Consider the following 20,425-nt stretch of genomic DNA (forward strand, 5'->3'; position numbering starts at 1 on the left):
CTTGCCCTGTGTAACTGACCTTGTTCCAGGTGAAATAAATGCATTTGAATGGGGGCTGGTGTCTCGTGTTTGGCTGAGCATCAGACTGGACAATCCCTTCCTTGTGCATAGATACAATTAATATAACTAATCCTATGATATTTAATAAACTGGAATTATAGCCTCAATATGCCTTTGTTTAATCAAAAGCAACAGTACCTTATTTCCATCTTTATCTTCTTTCTTATCTTTCTCATCTCCTGATTTTCTTCTTTTGCTCTTTGGCTCATTTGTCTCTTCATCCTTCTCTTCTTTTTTCTCCTTTTTCTCACTTTCTTTTTTCTCTTCTTTCCGCTCTTTCTTCTCTTTTTCCTTTTTGTCATCTTTTTCTGGGAGTGCAACTAGCGCTTTGTATATTCGATATCCAAAGTCTCTCTGCAGCATTTCATTGAAGAGTTCAGCGAACAGAGATACCTGCAAAGAGAAATTTATTACAGTGAGGGAAGGGTCTGCTGCCACAAGCCTCTATTACCTGTAGTGCTTTGTGCATGCTCAAGTATTTTAGTTTATATAAAAAACTCCAAAAGTAATATACAAATAGTATTTGTTATAGGATAGCCTGCCATGCTTCCCAACTGGAGGATGTGGGGGTTTGTTAAGAGTAAGACTTCTGTGAGAAGCTATGTTATGAACTGGCTTTATATGCAGTACCATCAAGTTGGATTGAGTGCTGAAGACATTGATGCATTATGTTGGAGGGGTGGGGGGTGAAGGACCTGGGCAGTTTGGTGCTGACAATCACACTGCTGGGCTGCAAGACCAGAGTAGGGTGCTGTGACTGATGGTGCACAGGGAAGGGGGAACAAAGTGGAAAACAATCACGGCAATGGGTTCAATGGGTCAGAGTAAGAATAATGATTGCCAGGACAGATGGAGGAAGTGCTGTCCAGAATGGGAAGGGGGAAATGAAAATAAACATGATTGTTGTGGGAATTTCACAAAATATGGAAAGAGTTTGAATTGAATTTGATCTGGTGCCTAGTTCAGAATTATGTCCAACTAGCCTGAAATATTATTGGCACTAAAAATATGCCAGAGGTCCTGTTAAAATTGTACCAGGTTGAAGTTGGTAAACAAAGGAAGAAGATTTCAACAGTCAATTTATTTTGCATTATTACCAAGACCATGTGTAGCTTAGGAGGATGACCAGATTGCTAAAGGAACAGTGAGGGGGAAAATCAGTTTCATTTTGTGAGCTCTGGTATTATTAATGGGACAATAAGAAAAGTTATGTTCGATGGACTCCAATATACACAAGATCTACTGGGTAAGGTACCACAACCACCACTCACACTTAGCCACAATGCACAAGAGTATATGGCTCGAAAGCCAATCCACCAACGATGCTCACCTAACTTCTTCGGAGAACATCATACTCAGCTTGAGTAACTGCATTACTACTTACTACTACTACTACTACTGGACAACATGGAGGGATAGAGTTAGCAATTTCCGATGAAACAACATAATTGATCAAAAAGATGGTATTGTGGCGACCCAATTACTAGCACACTCGAACCGGCTGACAATTAGCCAGAGCCAGAGACAAAGATACATAGCCTCAGGGAGTTTCAGTTACGTGCCTCTCCAAGTTTCGAGTGGGGGGAGACAGGCTTTTAAGCAAGACTGTGTTTGTGAAATAAACTTATTCCGTGGTTGCAGTTTACCGACTCCGTGTCGTAATTTCAGCGCTGCGCGTAGCACATCGCTACATTGGTGACCCCGACGGTCCAACCGTTTTTTTGGACCGGAGATGGCAGACGCTGCGTTTGTTAACGCGGTTTCCTTGAAGCTGCCAAGCTTCTGGACGCTACAACCTCACCTATGGTTTCAGCAAGCAGAAGCCCAATTCCATGTTCGGCAAATAACCTCAGAGGACACCCGTTACTACTACGTGGTGAGCTCCCTCGACCAGGACACAGCGGCCCAGGTTGCGGAGTTCGTACAGTCTCCCCCGGCAGACGGCAAGTACACGGAATTCAAAGCCCTGCTCATAAGGACTTTCGGGCTCTCCCGCCGCGAGCGAGCTGCCCGCTTACTGCACCTGGATGGCTTGGGAGACAGGCCTCCATCGGCTTTGATGAATGAGATGTTGTCTCTGGCCGACGGACACACGCCCTGCCTCATGTTTGAGCAGGCATTCCTGGAGCAGCTGCCCGAGGACATACGCCTGCTGCTGTCCGACGCGGATTTCAGCGACCCCCGGAAGGTGGCAGCCCGGGCGGACGCGCTGTGGAATGCCAAGAAGGTGAGTGGGGCGCCCATCGCACAGATCACCCGGCCACGCTCCCAGCAGCAAACCAGTCCAGGCCCGGCCGCAGAGCCCGCTAAACCCAGAGGCCGGGTTGTGGAGCCCAACGAACACTGGTGTTTCTACCACCAGCGGTGGGGCGCAGATGCCCGCCGCTGTCGCCCGCCCTGCCAATTCCACGGGCAACGCCAGGGCCAGCCGTCGCTGATGGCTACGACGGCTGGCCTTCGGGATAGCCTCCTGTATGTCTGGGACAAACAGTCGGGACGCCGGTTTTTGGTCGACACCGGTGCCGAGATCAGCGTCTTACCTCCGACGAGTTCCGACACCCGCAGCAGGGCGCCGGGTCCCCCCCTACGGGCCGCGAACGGCAGCACCATAAGGACTTATGGCACCCGTCCGGTGCAGCTACGGCTCGACTCCAGCAAGTTTACGTGGGACTTCACACTGGCCGCCGTAGCCCAACCGCTTCTGGGTGCGGATTTCTTGCGGGCTCACAGCCTACTGGTCGACCTGCCCAGGAAGAGACTGGTTCACGCCGAGACCTTTCAGACATTCCCCCTGGGTGCAGCCCAGTTGCCGGCCCCTCACCTTGGCTCCATCACGCTGTCCGACAACGACTTCACCAGGGTCCTGGCGGATTTCCCATCGGTTCTGGCACCACAGTTCACGGCAGCCATGCCCCGACACGGTGTACAGCACCACATCCTGACCCAGGGACCACCCCTCCATGCCCGCGCTCGGCGGCTTCCCCCGGACAAGCTCCGACTGGCGAAGGAGGAGTTTACACGGATGGAGGAATTGGGGATCATACGGCGGTCTGACAGCCCATGGGCCTCTCCCCTGCACATGGTGCCCAAGGCGACAGGGGGCTGGAGACCGTGCGGCGACTACCGCAGGCTGAACGAGGCTACAACACCGGACCGCTACCCTGTGCCGCACATTCAGGACTTTGCAGCCAACCTGCACGGCGCGCAGATCTTCTCCAAGGTGGACCTAATCCGCGGATACCATCAAATCCCGATGCATCCAGACGACATCCCCAAAACGGCTCTCATCACCCCGTTCGGCCTTTTCGAGTTCCTCCGCATGCCGTTCGGCCTAAAGAATGCCGCACAGACGTTCCAGCGGTTGATGGACGCGGTGGGACGCGACCTGGACTTCGCATTCATCTATTTGGACGACATCCTCATAGCCAGCAGCAGTCGTCAGGAGCATCTGTCCCACCTCCGACAGCTCTTTGCCCGGCTGAGTGACTACGGTCTAACGATCAACCTGGCCAAATGCCAGTTCGGGCTCGACACCATTGACTTCCTGGGCCACAGGATTACTAAAGACGGGGCAACCCCTCTGCCCGCTAAGGTGGATGCGGTCCGTCATTTCCCCCGACCCACCACGGTCAAAGGCCTGCAGGAATTCGTAGGTATGGTCAATTTCTACCACCGCTTCCTCCCTTCAGCTGCCCGGATCATGCGCCCCCTGTTCACCTTGCTGTCCGGTCCGGGCAAGGACATTACCTGGGACGAGGTGTCCGCCGCCGCTTTCATTCAAACGAAGGATGCCTTGGCGAATGCCACGATGCTAGTGCACCCCAGAATGGACGTCCCTACCGCCCTCACGGTGGACGCCTCTAACACGGCAGTCGGTGGGGTACTGGAGCAGCTCATCGCGGGCCGCTGGCAACCCCTGGCGTTTTTCAGCAAACACCTGCGGCCACCCGAGCTCAAGTACAGTGCTTTCGACCGGGAGCTGTTGGCGCTATACCTGGCAATCCGGCATTTCAGGTACTTCTTAGAAGGTAGGCCCTTCACCGCGTTCACGGACCACAAACCGCTTACCTTTACATTCACAAAGGTGTCCGATCCCTGGTCGTCCCGCCAGCAGCGCCATCTGTCCTACATCTCTGAATACACGACGGACGTCCGGCACGTCTCGGGTAAGGACAATGTCGTGGCGGATGCGCTCTCTCGTCCTAACATTCACGCCCTTTCCCAAGGGGTAGACTTTGAGGCGCTGGCAGAGGCACAGCTGGCAGATGAGGAGATCCCGAGTTACCGGACCGCAGTCTCCGGTTTGCAGCTCCAGGACCTCCCCGTAGGCCCAGGTGAGAGGACCCTACTCTGTGACGTCACCACCGGCCAGCCCCGTCCCGTCGTCCCGGCACCTTGGCGACGACGCGTGTTCGACTCCATTCATAACTTGGCCCACCCCTCCATCCGCACTACCGTCCGGATGGTCTCCAGCAGGTTCGTTTGGCACGGACTCCGCAAGCAGGTCCGTGACTGGGCCAGAACGTGCCTGCACTGCCAGACGGCCAAAGTGCAGCGACACACCAAGGCCCCGCCGCAGCAGTTCCACCCCACCCACCGGCGTTTCGACCACATTCATGTGGATATCGTGGGCCCCCTGCCTGTGTCACGCGGGGCGCGGCACCTCCTGACTATCGTGGACAGGTTCACAAGATGGCCAGAGGCGGTCCCGCTCGCCGACACCACCTCCGAATCTTGCGCCCGGGCGCTGATCGCCACCTGGGTGTCCCGCTTTGGTGTCCCGGCCCACATTACCTCCGACAGAGGCGCCCAGTTCACCTCCAGCCTCTGGTCAGCGATGGCCAACCTGTTGGGGACTCAGCTGCACCACACCACTGCCTACCACCCACAGTCGAACGGACTGGTGGAGCGTTTCCACCGCCACCTGAAGTCGGCTCTCATGGCCCGCCTGCGAGGAGCTAACTGGGCGGACGAGCTTCCCTGGGTCCTGCTCGGCGTCCGCACGGCGCCCAAAGACGATCTGCACGCTTCGTCGGCCGAGTTGGTGTACGGCGCGCCCCTGGTCGTTCCTGGGGAGTTCATACCAGCCCCAAGGGGGCGAGAGGAAGAACCCGCAGCGGTCCTGGGCAGACTACGCGAGAGACTCGGTAACCTGGCCCCCATACCCACTTCGCAGCATGGGCAGCACCCGACCTGCGTACCCAAAGATCTGCAGAACTGTAAGTTTGTGTTTGTACGCCGGGGCGGGCATCGGCCACCGCTGCAACGGCCCTACGAGGGGCCGTTTACGGTGATCAGAAACGACGGGTCCACGTTCGTGCTGGACGTTGGGGGGAGAGAGGAGGTTTTCACGGTGGACCGACTCAAACCGGCCCACGTGGACTTGGCGCAACCGGTCGAGTTTCCGGCACCGCGGCGCAGAGGCCGACCTCCCAAACAGGGCCCGGCCCAGACTGTGGACATTGGGGGGTGTACCGCCGGTTCTGGGGGGGGGGTTATGTGGCGACCCAATTACTAGCACACTCGAACCGGCTGACAATTAGCCAGAGCCAGAGACAAAGATACATAGCCTCAGGGAGTTTCAGTTACGTGCCTCTCCAAGTTTCGAGTGGGGGGAGACAGGCTTTTAAGCAAGACTGTGTTTGTGAAATAAACTTATTCCGTGGTTGCAGTTTACCGACTCCGTGTCGTAATTTCAGCGCTGCGCGTAGCACATCGCTACAGTATTATACTGGAGATTTTCATGACATAATCATGAAATATTAAAAGATTTAAGGCTCAAATGTACAGGCACCTGGCCTACAATCAAGCAATCACCTGACAAAGGTACAGGAGGTTTAAACAGGGGAATTTTAAACTTTTGTAAGCTGGTGGCAAACAGATATACAGAATCTAATAGGATCAGAGGACTTCTAAGCCAATTCTACTTCCAAAGGTTATGGCAACAAGTGTTCTTCTAAGTATGGTGTGTTGAGTGTTATTGCATGTCTTTTAGACAATGAGTCTAAATTCACTATTTTCTGGTGAAAATATTGTTCCTGGCTTCCTCTCTAATTTTTTTTGCCAAATTAACATTAGTCATCTTTTCAACATCAATCTCTCTGCTAGATGAAACAGACCTTTCCTGTTCACTGTGTACTCCAGTAACTTTAAATGTATACTGCCCCTCTCAATTATTGTAATCAAACTAGTTTTAACCATGTCTCCTCATTAACATCCCTAACCACATCATTGCACCTTTCCCTGGCACTTTCTCCAGTGAAATCCCATCCTTTTTTATCTCTTATTCCTGAGGATCCCGATCTTATGTACAGTTTTCTGCAACATTTCCTAAAATCAATAGGCTGGTGAGCCTGACATCAGTAGTAGGAAAGTTATTGAAAGGTATTCTAAGGGACTGGATACATGAGAATTTAGATAGACATTGGATGATTAGGGATAGTCAGTATGGATTTAGGCCCGGTAGGTCATATCTAACCAATCTTATAGCTTTTTTCAAAGAATTTATCAGAAAAATTGAAGGCAAAGCAGTGGATGTTGTTCATGTGGACTTTAACAAGGCACTTAACAAGCTCCTGCATGGGGATAATGGTTGGTCAAAAAGGTTCAGTTGCTTGGTAATCAAAATGAGGTAGTAAAATGGATTAGACAATGGCTTTGTGGGAGAAGCCAGAGTGGTGGTAGATGGTTGCTTCCCTGACTAGAGGCCTGTGATTAGTGGAGGGTCCATTGTTGCTTGTCATCTATATCAACAATCTGGATGATAATGTGATTAACAGGATCAGCAAATTTATGAATGACACCATGATTAGGGCTGTAGTGGACAGTAGGAAGACTAACAGAGCCTGCAACAGGATCTGGACCAACTGGAAAAGTGTGCTGAAAAAGAGCAGATGGAACACACCTGGGGAGGAGCTTAGGAGGATTAATGGTGCCTAATGTTGACGCCTTTGCTTGCATTTTTGGAAACAGCTCTATTTCCATCTTTAATATCTCTATTTTTCCCTTTCAGGGTTCTTTTGAAGACCCTGACCAGGAGTTATACACTGACTACGGTTCTTTGCAGGAATGGGACCCCGCTCTTGGGGTTTAATGAATGGCCATTGTTCGGCATGCCAAGGGCTTGGCCCAAGAGCTTTGTTTGCCTGTAGAGGACCGAGACTTATGGCTCTGGAAATGCTTTTTTTTGCCAGTGGGGGGAGGGGGGATTGTTGCTTATGTGCGGAAGGGAGGGGAGCTGGGGGGGGTACCTTTGGGGTTCTAACATTTAACTGTCATTCATTCTTTGGAGGTACTCCTTTGTTTTCATGGCCTTTTGTGAAGAGAAAGCTTTTCAGGATGTATCTTGTATACATTCCTCTGACATTAAATGTACCATTGAAACCTCTGAAGTGTGAGGTGTTGCACTTTGGTGGGACCAACCAGGATAGGTCTGACACAATGAGTGAGCAATGAGGAGTGCTGTAGAACAAAGGGATCTGGGATAACAGGTCTATAATTCATTGAAAGTGGCTTTACAGGTAGATAGGGTTGTAAAAAAAGCTTTTGGCACAACGGCCTTCATAAATCAAAGTATTGAGTACAGAAGATGGGACATTACGTTGAAGTTATATAAGAAGTTGGTGAGGCCAAATTTGGAGTATTGTATGCAGTTTTGCTCACCTACCTACAGGAAGGATGTAAATAAGATTGAAAGAGTACAGAGAAAATTTACAAGGATGTTGCCAGGACTGGAGGACCTGATTTATAAGGAAAGATTGAATAGGTTAGAGCTTTATTCCCTAGAATGTAGAAGATTGAGGAGAGAATTGATAGAGGTATACAAAATTATGAGTATAGAGAAGGTAAATGTAAACAGGCTTTTTCCACTGAAGTTGGGTGGGCTTACAACCAGAGGTCATGGGCCAAGGGTGAAAGGTGAAAAGTTTAAGGATAAGGAGGAGAAAGTTCTTCACTCAAAAGGACCATGAGAGTGGGGAATGAGCTGCCAGCTCAAGTGATGCATGCAAGTTCAATTTCAACATTTAAGAGAAGTTTGGATAGGTACATGGATGGGAGGGCTAAAGTCATGCTGCAGGTAAATGAAAGTAGGCAGTTTAAACAGTTCTGCACAGACTAGATGGGCTGAAGGGCCTGTTTCTGTGCTATACTTTTTTTTAATGACTCTATGACAATAAGGTAGCAGGCACAGGGAAGATTCTGTATTGACTGGTTAATAGATCAACAATGCATGAAGTTTTATCTAACATAATCATATTCCCTGCATTTTAAAAGGGAAGCAAATGAAACACAAATGACGTGGACAAGGTTGACTTGCAGGTGTTGAAATAAACTGACCACACTAAACGTGATGAATGCCAATGGATAGAGGAGTAGGAAGTGCTCAAAACATGATGTGATGCTAAAGAATGGGCTCTAACTGCTAAAAATTAAAAGAGCCTTCAAAATAAAAGAGTTAAGGATAATTCTAAACTATTGCAGATCCTATATAGTAACAAACTAAGATACAAAGAATGTACAAGTTAGACAGCAAGAAAGAATATATAAGTAAAATGAAATTCAACACAGACATAAACTTTACATCATAGAAAAAAATGTGATCAGGCGCACAGGTTCAGAAAAGTATTTAAATATATTTAAGATACAGTTAGATAGGTTTTTATATAGTAAGGGAATTAAGGGTTATGGGGAAAAGGCAGGTAGATGGAGCTGAGTTTACGGACAGATCAGCTATGATCTTATTGAATGGCGGGGCAGGCTCAATGGGCTGAATGGCTTACTCTTGCTCCTATTTCTTATGTATTTATTATAACAATGGCATTGTAAATGAAAGAGGATATGATGACCTGTAAAACAAATTATGTTGCAGTGGTATTTGCCTCTAAAGAAATGGCTAGCAATCTAATAAGGAAAAGAGATGGACCAAAATGAACGTTGGCAATAAAGTTATAGCACGAAAGATTACGAACTGCCAGGCCCTGATCATTTCCTTTGAAGAATAATGTGTGAGAATAATGCAGAATTTCTATAATTTTCAAAGTTCATTTGATTTGGGATGTTCTTTTAAAATGGAAGTATATACTTAACACCCCACGAGGAAAGCCAGGAAAACAGTTTACAACAGTTTAGAGCAACCTGTGTAGCATCCTAGAAAAATATTTATCTATATAATAATGACATGATTAGAAAAAACAGCATTCATTTTTAGAAGTTAGGGAATACCTTAAAGGCCTGAATACATTTTTTTGAAAAGGTTACAGATAGGGTATCATTTATATAGATTAGCAGGAAATATCTGATAAAAAGGTCAGTCAGCTGAAGTTGGAGCTTTTAGAACTGAAGGCAAAGTAATGACCGGGCTGGAAAATCAACTGAGTAGCTGGAAACAAGATTGTGGAAATAATGGATAGTAATTAAATTAGCAGGTTGTAGTGTGATTAGTGAAGTCCTGCTAGGGTCTGTGTTGGAGCTACAAACCTCCACTACATTCATAAACAAGGATGATGAAATTGAAAGCTTACGTTTACTGATGACACAGAAGGCAGTGAAGAATATTTTGATCATTTGTTGTAGGCAAAACTGTGGCATATGAATTCTAATGCAGGCAGCACACTAAAAATAGATAGAATGGAGCATTTTCTATAGGGTGAAAAACCAGAAGCAGCAGAGGTCTCCATAAACTCAATACAATTCCATGTGTGTACATCACTGAATGCCAGACACACAAAAATTATCAAAAAGTTAGCAGAATATTAGGAATTCTTGGCATTACACCTCAAGGCTATTGGGGTTAAATAGTCTCATTTCCAGGAAAAAGCATATTGGCATTGTTTGCACTCTAGATTAATCAGAACAATATTTGGAGGATACATACATATTAGAAGTTCTTTGGAATTCCAAAGATGAAACTGAAGTTTTCAAGCTGTTAAGTTAGTTAAGTTTTCTCAGATGCTTGAAACAAAGAGGCTGTTCAGTTAACTGACTAGACAATTTCAGAGCAAACTGTCAGTCCCATTCCTCCACATATTTTCCTGAAATCTAATCCTCTGCACTTGTCCATCAAGTCTCTTTAATTCTCTCACTCCCACCAACACTGGCACAGATTGAGAGTAGTCAACCAACCAGAATGTCCTTGGGATACTGTACGAAAGTCCATGGTTGTCGCAGAATATGAAAATTCCACATATCCACATAGGTCAGGACTGAAACTAGTGTCTGGTGCTGCTCTGCCACTATGCATCCCACAAGAGAGAAGATATGCTTCTGCAGTTGAGGACAAAGGGTAGATTTTAAGTACTAAATAAGGTCTTTGAGAAGTGGTCAGAACACTTCCAAATGTAAAATGCAGTAGAAATGGTAATAACTCATTTGAAATCTGAGACAAAGATCTGATACAATAATTTAAATGCAGGTGCAAGGAGTTGGGTTACATCAGCTGTGGTCTAACTGAATTGCAGAGCTTGCTTAAGATGCTGAACAGCCAATTCTGGTTTGTATGACACTAAACATTTTATTGAGAAATTCATTTTACAGGTTGGTAGAACTGCAGGGTGAGAGATGAAATTGTCTCTTGACATCACTCAAGGCTAGGGAAGAAAAGAATGTTAGAATAACTCAAGCACTTGTCTGCAGATTTCTAGTGCACAAATGCAGAGATCTGAATGGCAGCATGAAATAAGCTTCAAATAAATATTCGTCTCTTCAGGAAGGTATCAGTGAGTGTTGCATTGGTTGATATTAACCCTTTTCCAGACAGGACAAAATGAGTCAGAATATTCAGGGGAAGAGATGGTGAACAGAATCCATGCACTTGGAAGAGATCAAGAGAATAACCAGGAAGACAAATGCATAGTCACTTACTTCAAAAGAATGTTCTTTATTATCTTCCAATCGATAATCCAGAAGTACACTGAGAGACATGACACTGCAATCAAACTTCCCGCCTTTAGCTGTCCAGTTAGGGTGAACAACGATGGAAGATTCATCTGGTAGTACGTAGCGTCTCTCACGCCGCTGACGCTCTGCTTCTTCTTGCCGTTTCTTCTCATCCTCCTGAAAGAGCAAAATAAATTTAAGTACCAAAAATACTACCAGCAGTTTCAAAAACACCAACTAACCGTTAACATTCAACAAGCCATTCAGCCCATCAGTTTTATGCCCATATTCTTGAACTCTTCTCTTCACTACCTACACATTTTAATATTTCAATTAGTCTCCTATGGACTCACATAATCACAATTTGCGTACCTTTTAGAAATCCTCACAAGTAACTAGACAATATCCTTTTGAAAAATACATGGCTTTTGCTTTAATGTACAGAGAGAATTCTTTATTTCAACTACTTTTTCAGTGTCTTGCATCCACCATAATACGTCATTCATAACTTGTTTGGTTTGAAACTTCTTATAACAGTACTTATATGTTTAATTGGTCCACAAATTAGACGAATACTTTTTTTTTAAATTTTAATTGATTTTTTATGCATTTTCTTCAACACTATATAAAAAAAACCCCAAGAATGAAATAGGAAATTAATACAGTGCAAGATAAACATACAATGGTAATATAATACAGAATATAATAATTGAAAAAGCACCCAAATTGAAGTCGTGTAAAGTTAGTATCCACCCCCACCCCCGCAAGAAAAAAAAACTCCAGACCAACCAGAGCAAAATGTAGGAAATATAAATCAGAACATTCAAACTGTAAACACAATTAAAAACAGAAGATAATAATGCCTACTACCAAAAAAAAGCTGAAAGCAAGGGACTGAAAAAGAAACTTTGTCAAAGGAAAGTTATGAAAATATACTCAATAAAAGGTCCCCAGACCTTATGAAACTTTATGTCCGAATTAAGAATTGAGTAATTAATTTTTTTTTCAAGATCTAAACGGGACATGATATCGTTAAGCCATTGAGCGTGCGTGGGTGGGGCAAAATCTCTCCATCTAAGAAGAATTAGACGTCTAGCCAGGAGAGAAGCAAAAGATAATATTCGATGTTTAGTCAAACTCAAATGTATATCTGTCTCAGCCAAGAAACCAAAAAGAGCAATTAAAGGGTTAGGTTCTAAGTGGCAATTCAGAATACAGGATAAAGTTAAGAAAACATCCCTCCAAAATTTCTCTAGACTAGGACAGGTCCAGTCCATATGAATGAGAGAAGCCTCGCCACTTTTGCATTTATCACAAAGAGGACTAATATTAGGATAAAATCGAGATAATTTAGATTTGGACATATGAGCCCTATGAACAATCTTAAACTGTAAAAGACAGTGGCGAGCACAAACAGAAGTTGAGTTAACCGACTTGAGAATCAAGTCCCAAACCTCATCAGATAAAGGGATATTTAAGTCATGCTCCCAAGCCATTCTGATTTTATCCAAAGGGGTGCGCCGTAAGGATACTAATTTATCACAAATAAAAGATATTAAAGCTTTGCACAATGGATTAATAGAAAGAAACAAGTCCATAGCATTTTGCTTGGGCATCTCAGGGAAGTTGGGTAATAAAGAATTAATGAAGTGTCTAATTTGGAGATATCTAAAGAAATGGGCATTAGGTAGATTAAACTTAGCAGAGAACTGTTGAAAAGATGCGAAGCGATTATCAATGAAAAGATCTTCAAAATACCTAATGCCCTTTCTATACCAACCATAAAATGTTGAATCATGCATAGAAGGTAGAAAAAGATGATTATGTAAAATAGGACTAGAAAGAGAAAAACCATAGAAACCATAAAATTTCCTAAACTGGGCCCATATTCGCAGAGTATGTCTAACAAGAGGATTAACAATTAGTCTAGGCAAACTACTAGGGAGTGCAGATCCAAGAAGTGCAGAGATAGATAGATCCTTAGTGGAATTCAGCTCCATTGCTACCCATTTAAGGCGGTCAGACTGGCTATGGAAAAAAGACCAGAAGACAACGAATGTTAGCTGCCCAGTAGTATAGACGGAAATTAGGTAAGGCCATGCCGTCCTCTTTTTTAGATTTTTGAAGGTAAGTTTTGTTAATTCTGTAACGCTTACCCTTCCACAGATAGGACAAAATAATAGAGTCTAAGGAATCAAAAAAGGTTTTAGAAATAAAAATTGGAATAGATTGAAATAAGTATAAAAATTTAGGGAGAACATACATTTTAATAACATTAACACAACCTACTAAGGACATAGATAAAGGTGACCATTGTGACAAACTCTGTTTTGTAGAGTACAAAAGATTGGCAAAATTTTCACGAAAAAGATCCTTAAAATTCCTTGTAACTGTAATACCAAGATAGGTAAATTGATTATCAACTACTTTAAAGGGGAGGTCATGAAATACTAATACTTGTGCTTCTTTATTAATTGGAAAAAGTTCACTCTTATGTAAATTAAGTTTATAGCCAGAGAACTGGCTAAATTGATCAAGAAGTGAAAACATTGAACGTAAGGATGTGGACGGATTTGAAAGAAAAAGTAATAGATCATCAGCATAAAGAGAAACTTTATACTCAACACCCCCCTCCAGATCCCCATCAATTCAGGACAACTTCGAAATGCAATCGCCAGAGGCTCTACAGCCAAATCAGAAAGAAAGGGCATCCTTGACGGGTGCCACGTTTGGGATTGCTGAGAATTAGTCAAAACAGAGGCGGTAGGACATAGATATACCGTAGATGTCGGATTATAAGCCGCTACTTTTTTCCCACGCTTTGAACAGCTTTGAACTCTGCGGCCTTTAATACGGTGCGGCTAATACATGATTTTTTTCATGCCGCCAAAAACATTTTGCCTCGTAACAGTAGACCAATAAAATTGATGAGTAGTTCACAGAGGTCCAATGAAATTGTACGATAAATCAAGCGCACTTTCACAATTAAATTATTGTAAATCAGTCATTTGTACTCACCCTCATCAACATGGAAAACACTCGAAGAAAAGCATTGTGCTGCCTTTATGGCAGTTATTTAGTTTATAATATTTTCGCTTAGTAATTCATTTTCTAGTTAAAGTTAGAAGTGTTTTAACTATATTTGTTTTCTGTACTACATCGCGGGATGCTATGACGTCACACCCGGTTTCGCCGCGTCTTGTGGGATACCGGTTTGCGATAAACGGGAAGGAGGGGGGCGAGCGGCATTGGATCTGAGCGAACGCTGCTTTTAAGTTAAAGGCGATCAATAACTTTTCCTGGTAGGCTGCAGTATATATATTTTTTACCAGTCGTTAGGAGATATTGGAATGTTGTTCAGTAAAGAAGTATACGCAACGTATATTTAAAAGTAGCCGCGTTACAGGCACGGTTCAAAAAAAAGCATTTGCAATATGTATTTGTTTATGTTACCATATGGATTTAATTAAAAGTTAAAAAATCCTCACGTGTAATATCTTTCTGTGTAAATATCTCATATTACAACGTGGGACACCTGCGGCCGAAAATCCGGTGCGGCCGAAAATCCGGTGAGGCCTGTACAAGTAAAAAATTGATTTTCTTTCTAAAATTAGAGCCAGCGGCTTTTAATCAGGTGCGCTCTGTAGTCCGGAATCTACGATAGTAATTTGATCTAAGAGATAAAACTTTGACAGAGGTAAAATTTTTCTAAAACCGCAAAGAGGTAGTTCCACTCTAAACGATCTCCGCATCGAGAGAGATAACGCATTCAGGAGTCCCAGTTGAAGGTGAGTATAAAATATTAAATAAACGCTGTATGTTATAAAAGGGAAGACGATTTTTAATAAAACCAGTTTGATCATCAGAAATAATAGAGGGTATAACAGTTTCTAATCTATGAGCCAAAACTTTGGCCAAAATTTTAACATCAACATTAAGCAAAGAAATCGACCTGTAAAAGGAGCACTGTTGGATCTTTGCCCTTTTTAAATAAAAGAATAATACATGCCTCGTTAAATGAGGGTGGCAATTTACCATAATTAAACGAATCAGATAGTACTGAGAGTAACTGAGGTGAAAGAAGTGAAGAGAATGATTTATAAAATTCTATGGGGAACCCATCAGGACCAGGAGATTTGCCTGACGACAGTGCAGAGATTGCAAAAGATACTTCTTCTAATGATGTAGGCTCATTAAGTTTTGTTTTAGAATCAGATGAAATCGAAGGGATATTCAAGCTATTTAAAAAAAGGTCAACAGAAATATTCTCATTCAGGGATTCGGAGGAATAAAGCCGAGAATAAAAATTCTTAAATAAGATATTAATTTCTGAGTGATTTGATGTAATATCCCCGTCTCCTTCCGGATCTTTGTAATATGTTGTTTAGCTTTAGAACATCTCAACTGATTAACTAGAAACTTGCCAGATTTGTCACCATGAATATAAAAGCGACTCTTACTTTCAAGAAGTTGACGTTCAACTGGTTGAGTGGAGAGAAGGTCAAATTTAGTTTGGAGTTCTACATGCTTCTTATATAATTCGGGGTTTTTAGTCTGAGCATATAATTGATTTAATTCTTTAATCTGATTAATCAGGTCTAATCGCTCTGAACAGGACTTTCTATTAAGATTCGCTGTATATGAAATTATTTGACCCCTCAAATACGCTTTTATAGCATCCCAGACAATCTGGGATAAAATTTCAGATGATGTATTAGTGTTTAGGAAAAAAGTTATCTGGTCCTTAATAAATTTTACAAAATCATCATCCGATAATAAAGTCGGGTTAAAGCGTCAATGTTTATTCCTTTGAGGGAGACCAGGAAAATTTAGAGACAAAGTGACTGGGGCATGATCAGAGATCAGTATACTCTGACAGTCACAAGAATGAACAAATGAAATAAGTTGATTATCAATGAAGAAATAGTCAATTCTAGTAAAGGTATGATGAACATGTGAAAAAAAGGAATAATCTCTCTCAGTAGGATGAAGGAAACGCCATATATCAGAGATACCATAGTTAGAAAGAAAAGAGAGAATAGCTAAAGCAGATTTAGTAGGTAATCTAGTAACAGGGGATGATCGATCCAAAGTTGGGTCTAACCAGCAGTTAAAGTCGCCACCCAATATAAGAGAATATAGGTTCTGATCTGGTAATGAGGAAAATAAGCGTTCAAAAAAATTAACATCGTCAGAATTGGGAGCATACAGGTCAGCTAGTACTACCTTAGTATTATATAATTTGCCAGAAACAATAATAAAATGGCCATTTGTGTCAGATATCTTACTATGGAGTTCAAAAGGAACATTTGAGTTGATAAGAATGGAAACCCCCCCTAGCTCTGGCCGGGAAGGATGAATGAAAATGTTGACCCACCCACTTTGACATAAGCCGAGAATTATCGAAACTACGAATATGAGTTTCTTGGAGGAAAGCAATGTCAGCTTTAAGTTGCTTAATATGGGAGAAGACCTTTCTTCTTTTAACAGGATGATTCAATCCCTTTACATTCCAGCTCACAAATTTCAATGGACTAACCATTATCAATTGTTAAGATGTAAAAGGGCAGTAGGCATATATAAGATCAAACATTGCAATAACAGTTTGGAAGCAAAAATATAAACATAAATCAATAAAATCAGGACATAGACATGTCCTGGATAACAAGGAAATACAAAAAGAACAATAGATAGTGTTGGTACTGGAGAATCCACCCCACCCTCACAACCCAAAACTAGATGGCTACCCAAAAAAGCAGCTAGCTCTACAGAAAATAGGACACCCCAAAAACCAACTTCCAGTTCCGTAACATTAACATAAGCTCCGTGTAAATAATATAGCAGATACTAATTTATGCACTACAAATCAAAATTACAAATAGGAACAACTTAATCAGAAATATAAAACTTAATACAAAATAATAATCAAGAACTAATCTACCCGTGAGAAACTATGAAAAACTGAAAAAAAAGGGTAAAAGGGGGAAATTCTATATTTAGAGAGAGTACATATCAGCCGTTTTAAAAAAAGGCAGGTCTTATACAGTAAATTGACAGGGAGACCTTCAATAAAAAAACTTTAAGCCTCCCAAATAAATTAAGACCAGTTGTAGTTCTCTATAGTTAAAGTTATTCAAAAGTAAACTAAATTACACAAATGAAATCTAAGTCCACAGGAAAACATTAATTTAAATCATCTATTTAAGAAAATCACACTGTCCAAGGAGAGACCAACTAAAACCCTTAGGTTCTCAGTAGTTAAGGACTAAATTATTCAAATAGAGTCTGAGTTCGCAAAAAAGACTTTAATTCAAGAAATACTCATCAGCCATTTTAGAACGTCAAATCGGGTCCAAAGAAGTCAAGATGGCTAGAAGATTTCCAACAAACATCTCAGCCTCTCTGACTTAAACCACTTATATTCTCCAGTAGTAAGTGTAATTCGAAGATCGGCAGGATTGCGAAGGGAAGGTTTGAATCCACGATTAAAGAGCTCTTTCATAACACCTTTGAACTCAGCACGCATCTTCAGAACCTGGGGAGCATAGTCTTCCATAATACGAATGGTATTATTTTGGAAAGTCAGCGTGCCTCCATAATCAAACGGTTTTTCACCAGATAACGATGGAAACACAGGATAACTGGTCGTGCTCTAGAACCCAAAACAGCTCGAGGGACATAAATTCTGTGAGCTCTTTCTAGCTCAGGTGGAGTCGGGAGAAATTCTTTCCCAAAAATCTCACAGACAAAAGAAGAGAAAAATTAAACGGGGGGAACCTGTTTCCATGGCCTCTGGCAAACCGAGAATTTGCAGATTGCAGCGCCTGCTCCGATTTTCAAGATCCGCCATTTTGGAAATAAATTTGCTGTTTTGCTCCGTTAAGTTGGAACAGAGAGTTTCCAAATGCTGAATGCGGTGTTTTAAATCTTCAGAGGTTAGGTCGATGCGAGATAAATGTTCGGCTTGATCATCCACTCTGGCGTTAATCTGATCCAATCTTGACTCCAGCTGACTGATAGAGGCTCTAAATTCAGTCTTGATAAAAGTTAAAATGTCTTGTCGATTCTGTTCCAGGATAGAGAGAATCTCGGCAGACAAAGACGTGGGGGTTTCTTTTTTCCCGGATTTAGAATTTTTTGTAGCCATTGTAAGATAGACGTATTCGCAGGCAGATAAGAAAAGACAGATAGAATAATGAACTAAGGTTTAAAAAGGGAGACACATAATGCGAAGGTAAGAAATGTAACGGAGCAAAAGTTTGAAGCGACTAAACAATCGCCATCTTACCGGAAGTCCTCAGACGAATACTTGACATTAGAAATAATGTCACTAACCACAGTTAACAGCACCTGCGACATCAGCTTCAATCTGCACACAACTTCCAAAATGCACCAATGCTATTCTCAGAACAATGATAAATGCAGAATTAACAGATCACATCACCTCTTTATCATCTTCAGATCTTTTATCTTCCTCTTCATCATCCTCTCTTTCTGATTTCTCTGATTCCTTCTGCTCTTCTTTTTCTGCCTCAGTTTTGAGCTGTTTTGTTAGCCGAGCTATCAGCTGGGATTTCAACCCCTTGGAGCTTTGATTCCTACTTTCCAGTTCTTTTCGCAGATCATTAACCTGATAAATAAAAAGTCCATTTCAATTTGCGATCAGATCCCATGAACTTTGGACTCAATGCTAAGCTGAACTCCTCATCCTTAATACTATCAGAGAGACAATGCTTTTCATGCAAAATGAGTGAGCTTGCTACTTTATGTTTTTAAAAAAAAGAACCAGGGCAAGGTGAGCTGGGATCCATGATGAGGACCATGTAGATGCATGCTTAACTCCCAGTCTTCATGGACACTTGAGTGGAATTTGATTTAAAAGTCAGAAATAGTGAAACGACAACACTACTTAACATCACAAAGAAAGAAACCATTGATATTACCAGTCAAGATACAAAAGGTATATAATAATATCTATTACTAAATAATTGAACAGCATACAAATCAATGTTAATTGATGGAAAGATTTCAAAATGTTTTCAATTTGGAAGTATCTTATTTCATAAATCTCTAAGTACTGTGAATGAATAATAGATTGTACAGATGTTGACTGGCACCAACTTTGACCAAGCTCCTCATGCTATAGACTCCAAAAGGTTGGTAGTTTCTGAGATACTGAAATAGTCTCCAATCTGGTCTGTAAGTAACATTCTGATACAGGAAAGTAAAAGTGAAAAGCTGTAAATGCTGGAAATCTTAAAATTTTATTCACTTGAGACATTAACTCTGGCCTCTTCATCACAGATATTGCCTAACCTATCAAGTGTTTGTAGCATTTTATGTTTTTATATTTAAATAGGAAGTATTTCATGTCTATTCACTGGTAGTTACGAAACAGTTTTTACAAGTTAACATGCACCTACTGCTCAGGACTGTGGCTGGTGCAATGCTTCTTTGTCTAGCCCAATATTGTATAAACCACCCACATTCACTCAGTAAAGCAGTGGAAACCTAATCTTTGAAGAGATTTTAATTTCAAAGAAAATAAATGCATTAGTTACCTTCATTGTCTTTGGATCAAGTTTCGACCAGTGTGTAGGAGTAGAGATTTCTTTACTCTCTCCATCATCCTTCTCTTCCTCTTCCTATATAATTAAACAAGTTAACAGGAATAATCAGAAAAGTTTTACCATTCTGGAGAATGTACTTACTTTTGAAACAAGAGTTGTTGTTCCGTGCAAGTAGCAAAGGTCACAACTGCCCCTCAGATTGACTCCTCCTTAATGTTACTGAATAAAAGTTCACTGCTACATGAAACACATACACACATTTTAACTGATCACATGCCACTCATCAGCCAATCAAAGCCAGATCTGTGGAACACAAAAGAGTGATCAATGACATCAAACAAAAGGACTCAAGGGCTGCACAGACACTGCTGATCCTTGGAGGCCACACAGTGTGTGTTCTCATTCCCTCTCAATAGGTTCAAGCCCCCCGTGTTCTCTAGCAAAGTGTCTGCTCCACACACCCCACTGCACGAAACTGTGGCTCAACCAACTGACCTGCAAATCAAATACTTTGAAAGGGTTTGTGTACACCCAATGATTGTGTAGGTAAGAGTAACATACTAGAGTTAAAAAGAAAGGAGAAAGGGGATATGGAAAATTTGGAAAAATAGAGAAAATGTCTGTAAACAACTAACATCACCTGCCCAACTCAACAACTGGTGACAAGCTTCCAGCATCAATTTGGTTTTCTCTTTGGGATTAAAAAAAATAGCCAAATCTTAACATGCAATTACTATTTGGGAAAATAAAATTCAGTTTTGTTTGCCCTACCTTCCTTTCTTTTTTTTTTGTGGAAGAGATGAGACCAATTAAGAATTGATGACAGGAAGTCTGATGAGACTTCAAGCTGGCAGCTATATGACCAGTTACTGTAGCTTTGCATCTATGGTCTTTGTGAATGTATGCGAGGCTCATAAAAA

General features: G+C 42.3%; 1 protein-coding gene across 2 annotated transcripts in view; it reads right to left on the reverse strand.

The window, feature by feature from the left end:
* The window catches only part of ccar1 (cell division cycle and apoptosis regulator 1), a 70,103-nt gene that overhangs the window by 16,653 nt on the left and 33,025 nt on the right, over positions 1-20,425 (reverse strand). For both annotated transcript variants that reach the window (XM_073027181.1, XM_073027182.1), the window contains exons 15-18: positions 19,497-19,580; positions 18,380-18,565; positions 10,921-11,112; positions 199-453 (exon numbers count right to left, since the gene is read on the reverse strand). In XM_073027181.1, the coding sequence (XP_072883282.1) occupies positions 199-453; positions 10,921-11,112; positions 18,380-18,565; positions 19,497-19,580 (717 nt within the window). The remainder of the gene's footprint in view (positions 1-198; positions 454-10,920; positions 11,113-18,379; positions 18,566-19,496; positions 19,581-20,425) is intronic.

The sequence above is a fragment of the Hemitrygon akajei genome, chromosome 23, assembly GCF_048418815.1.
Source record: "Hemitrygon akajei chromosome 23, sHemAka1.3, whole genome shotgun sequence".
Classification (NCBI taxonomy): domain Eukaryota; kingdom Metazoa; phylum Chordata; class Chondrichthyes; order Myliobatiformes; family Dasyatidae; genus Hemitrygon; species Hemitrygon akajei.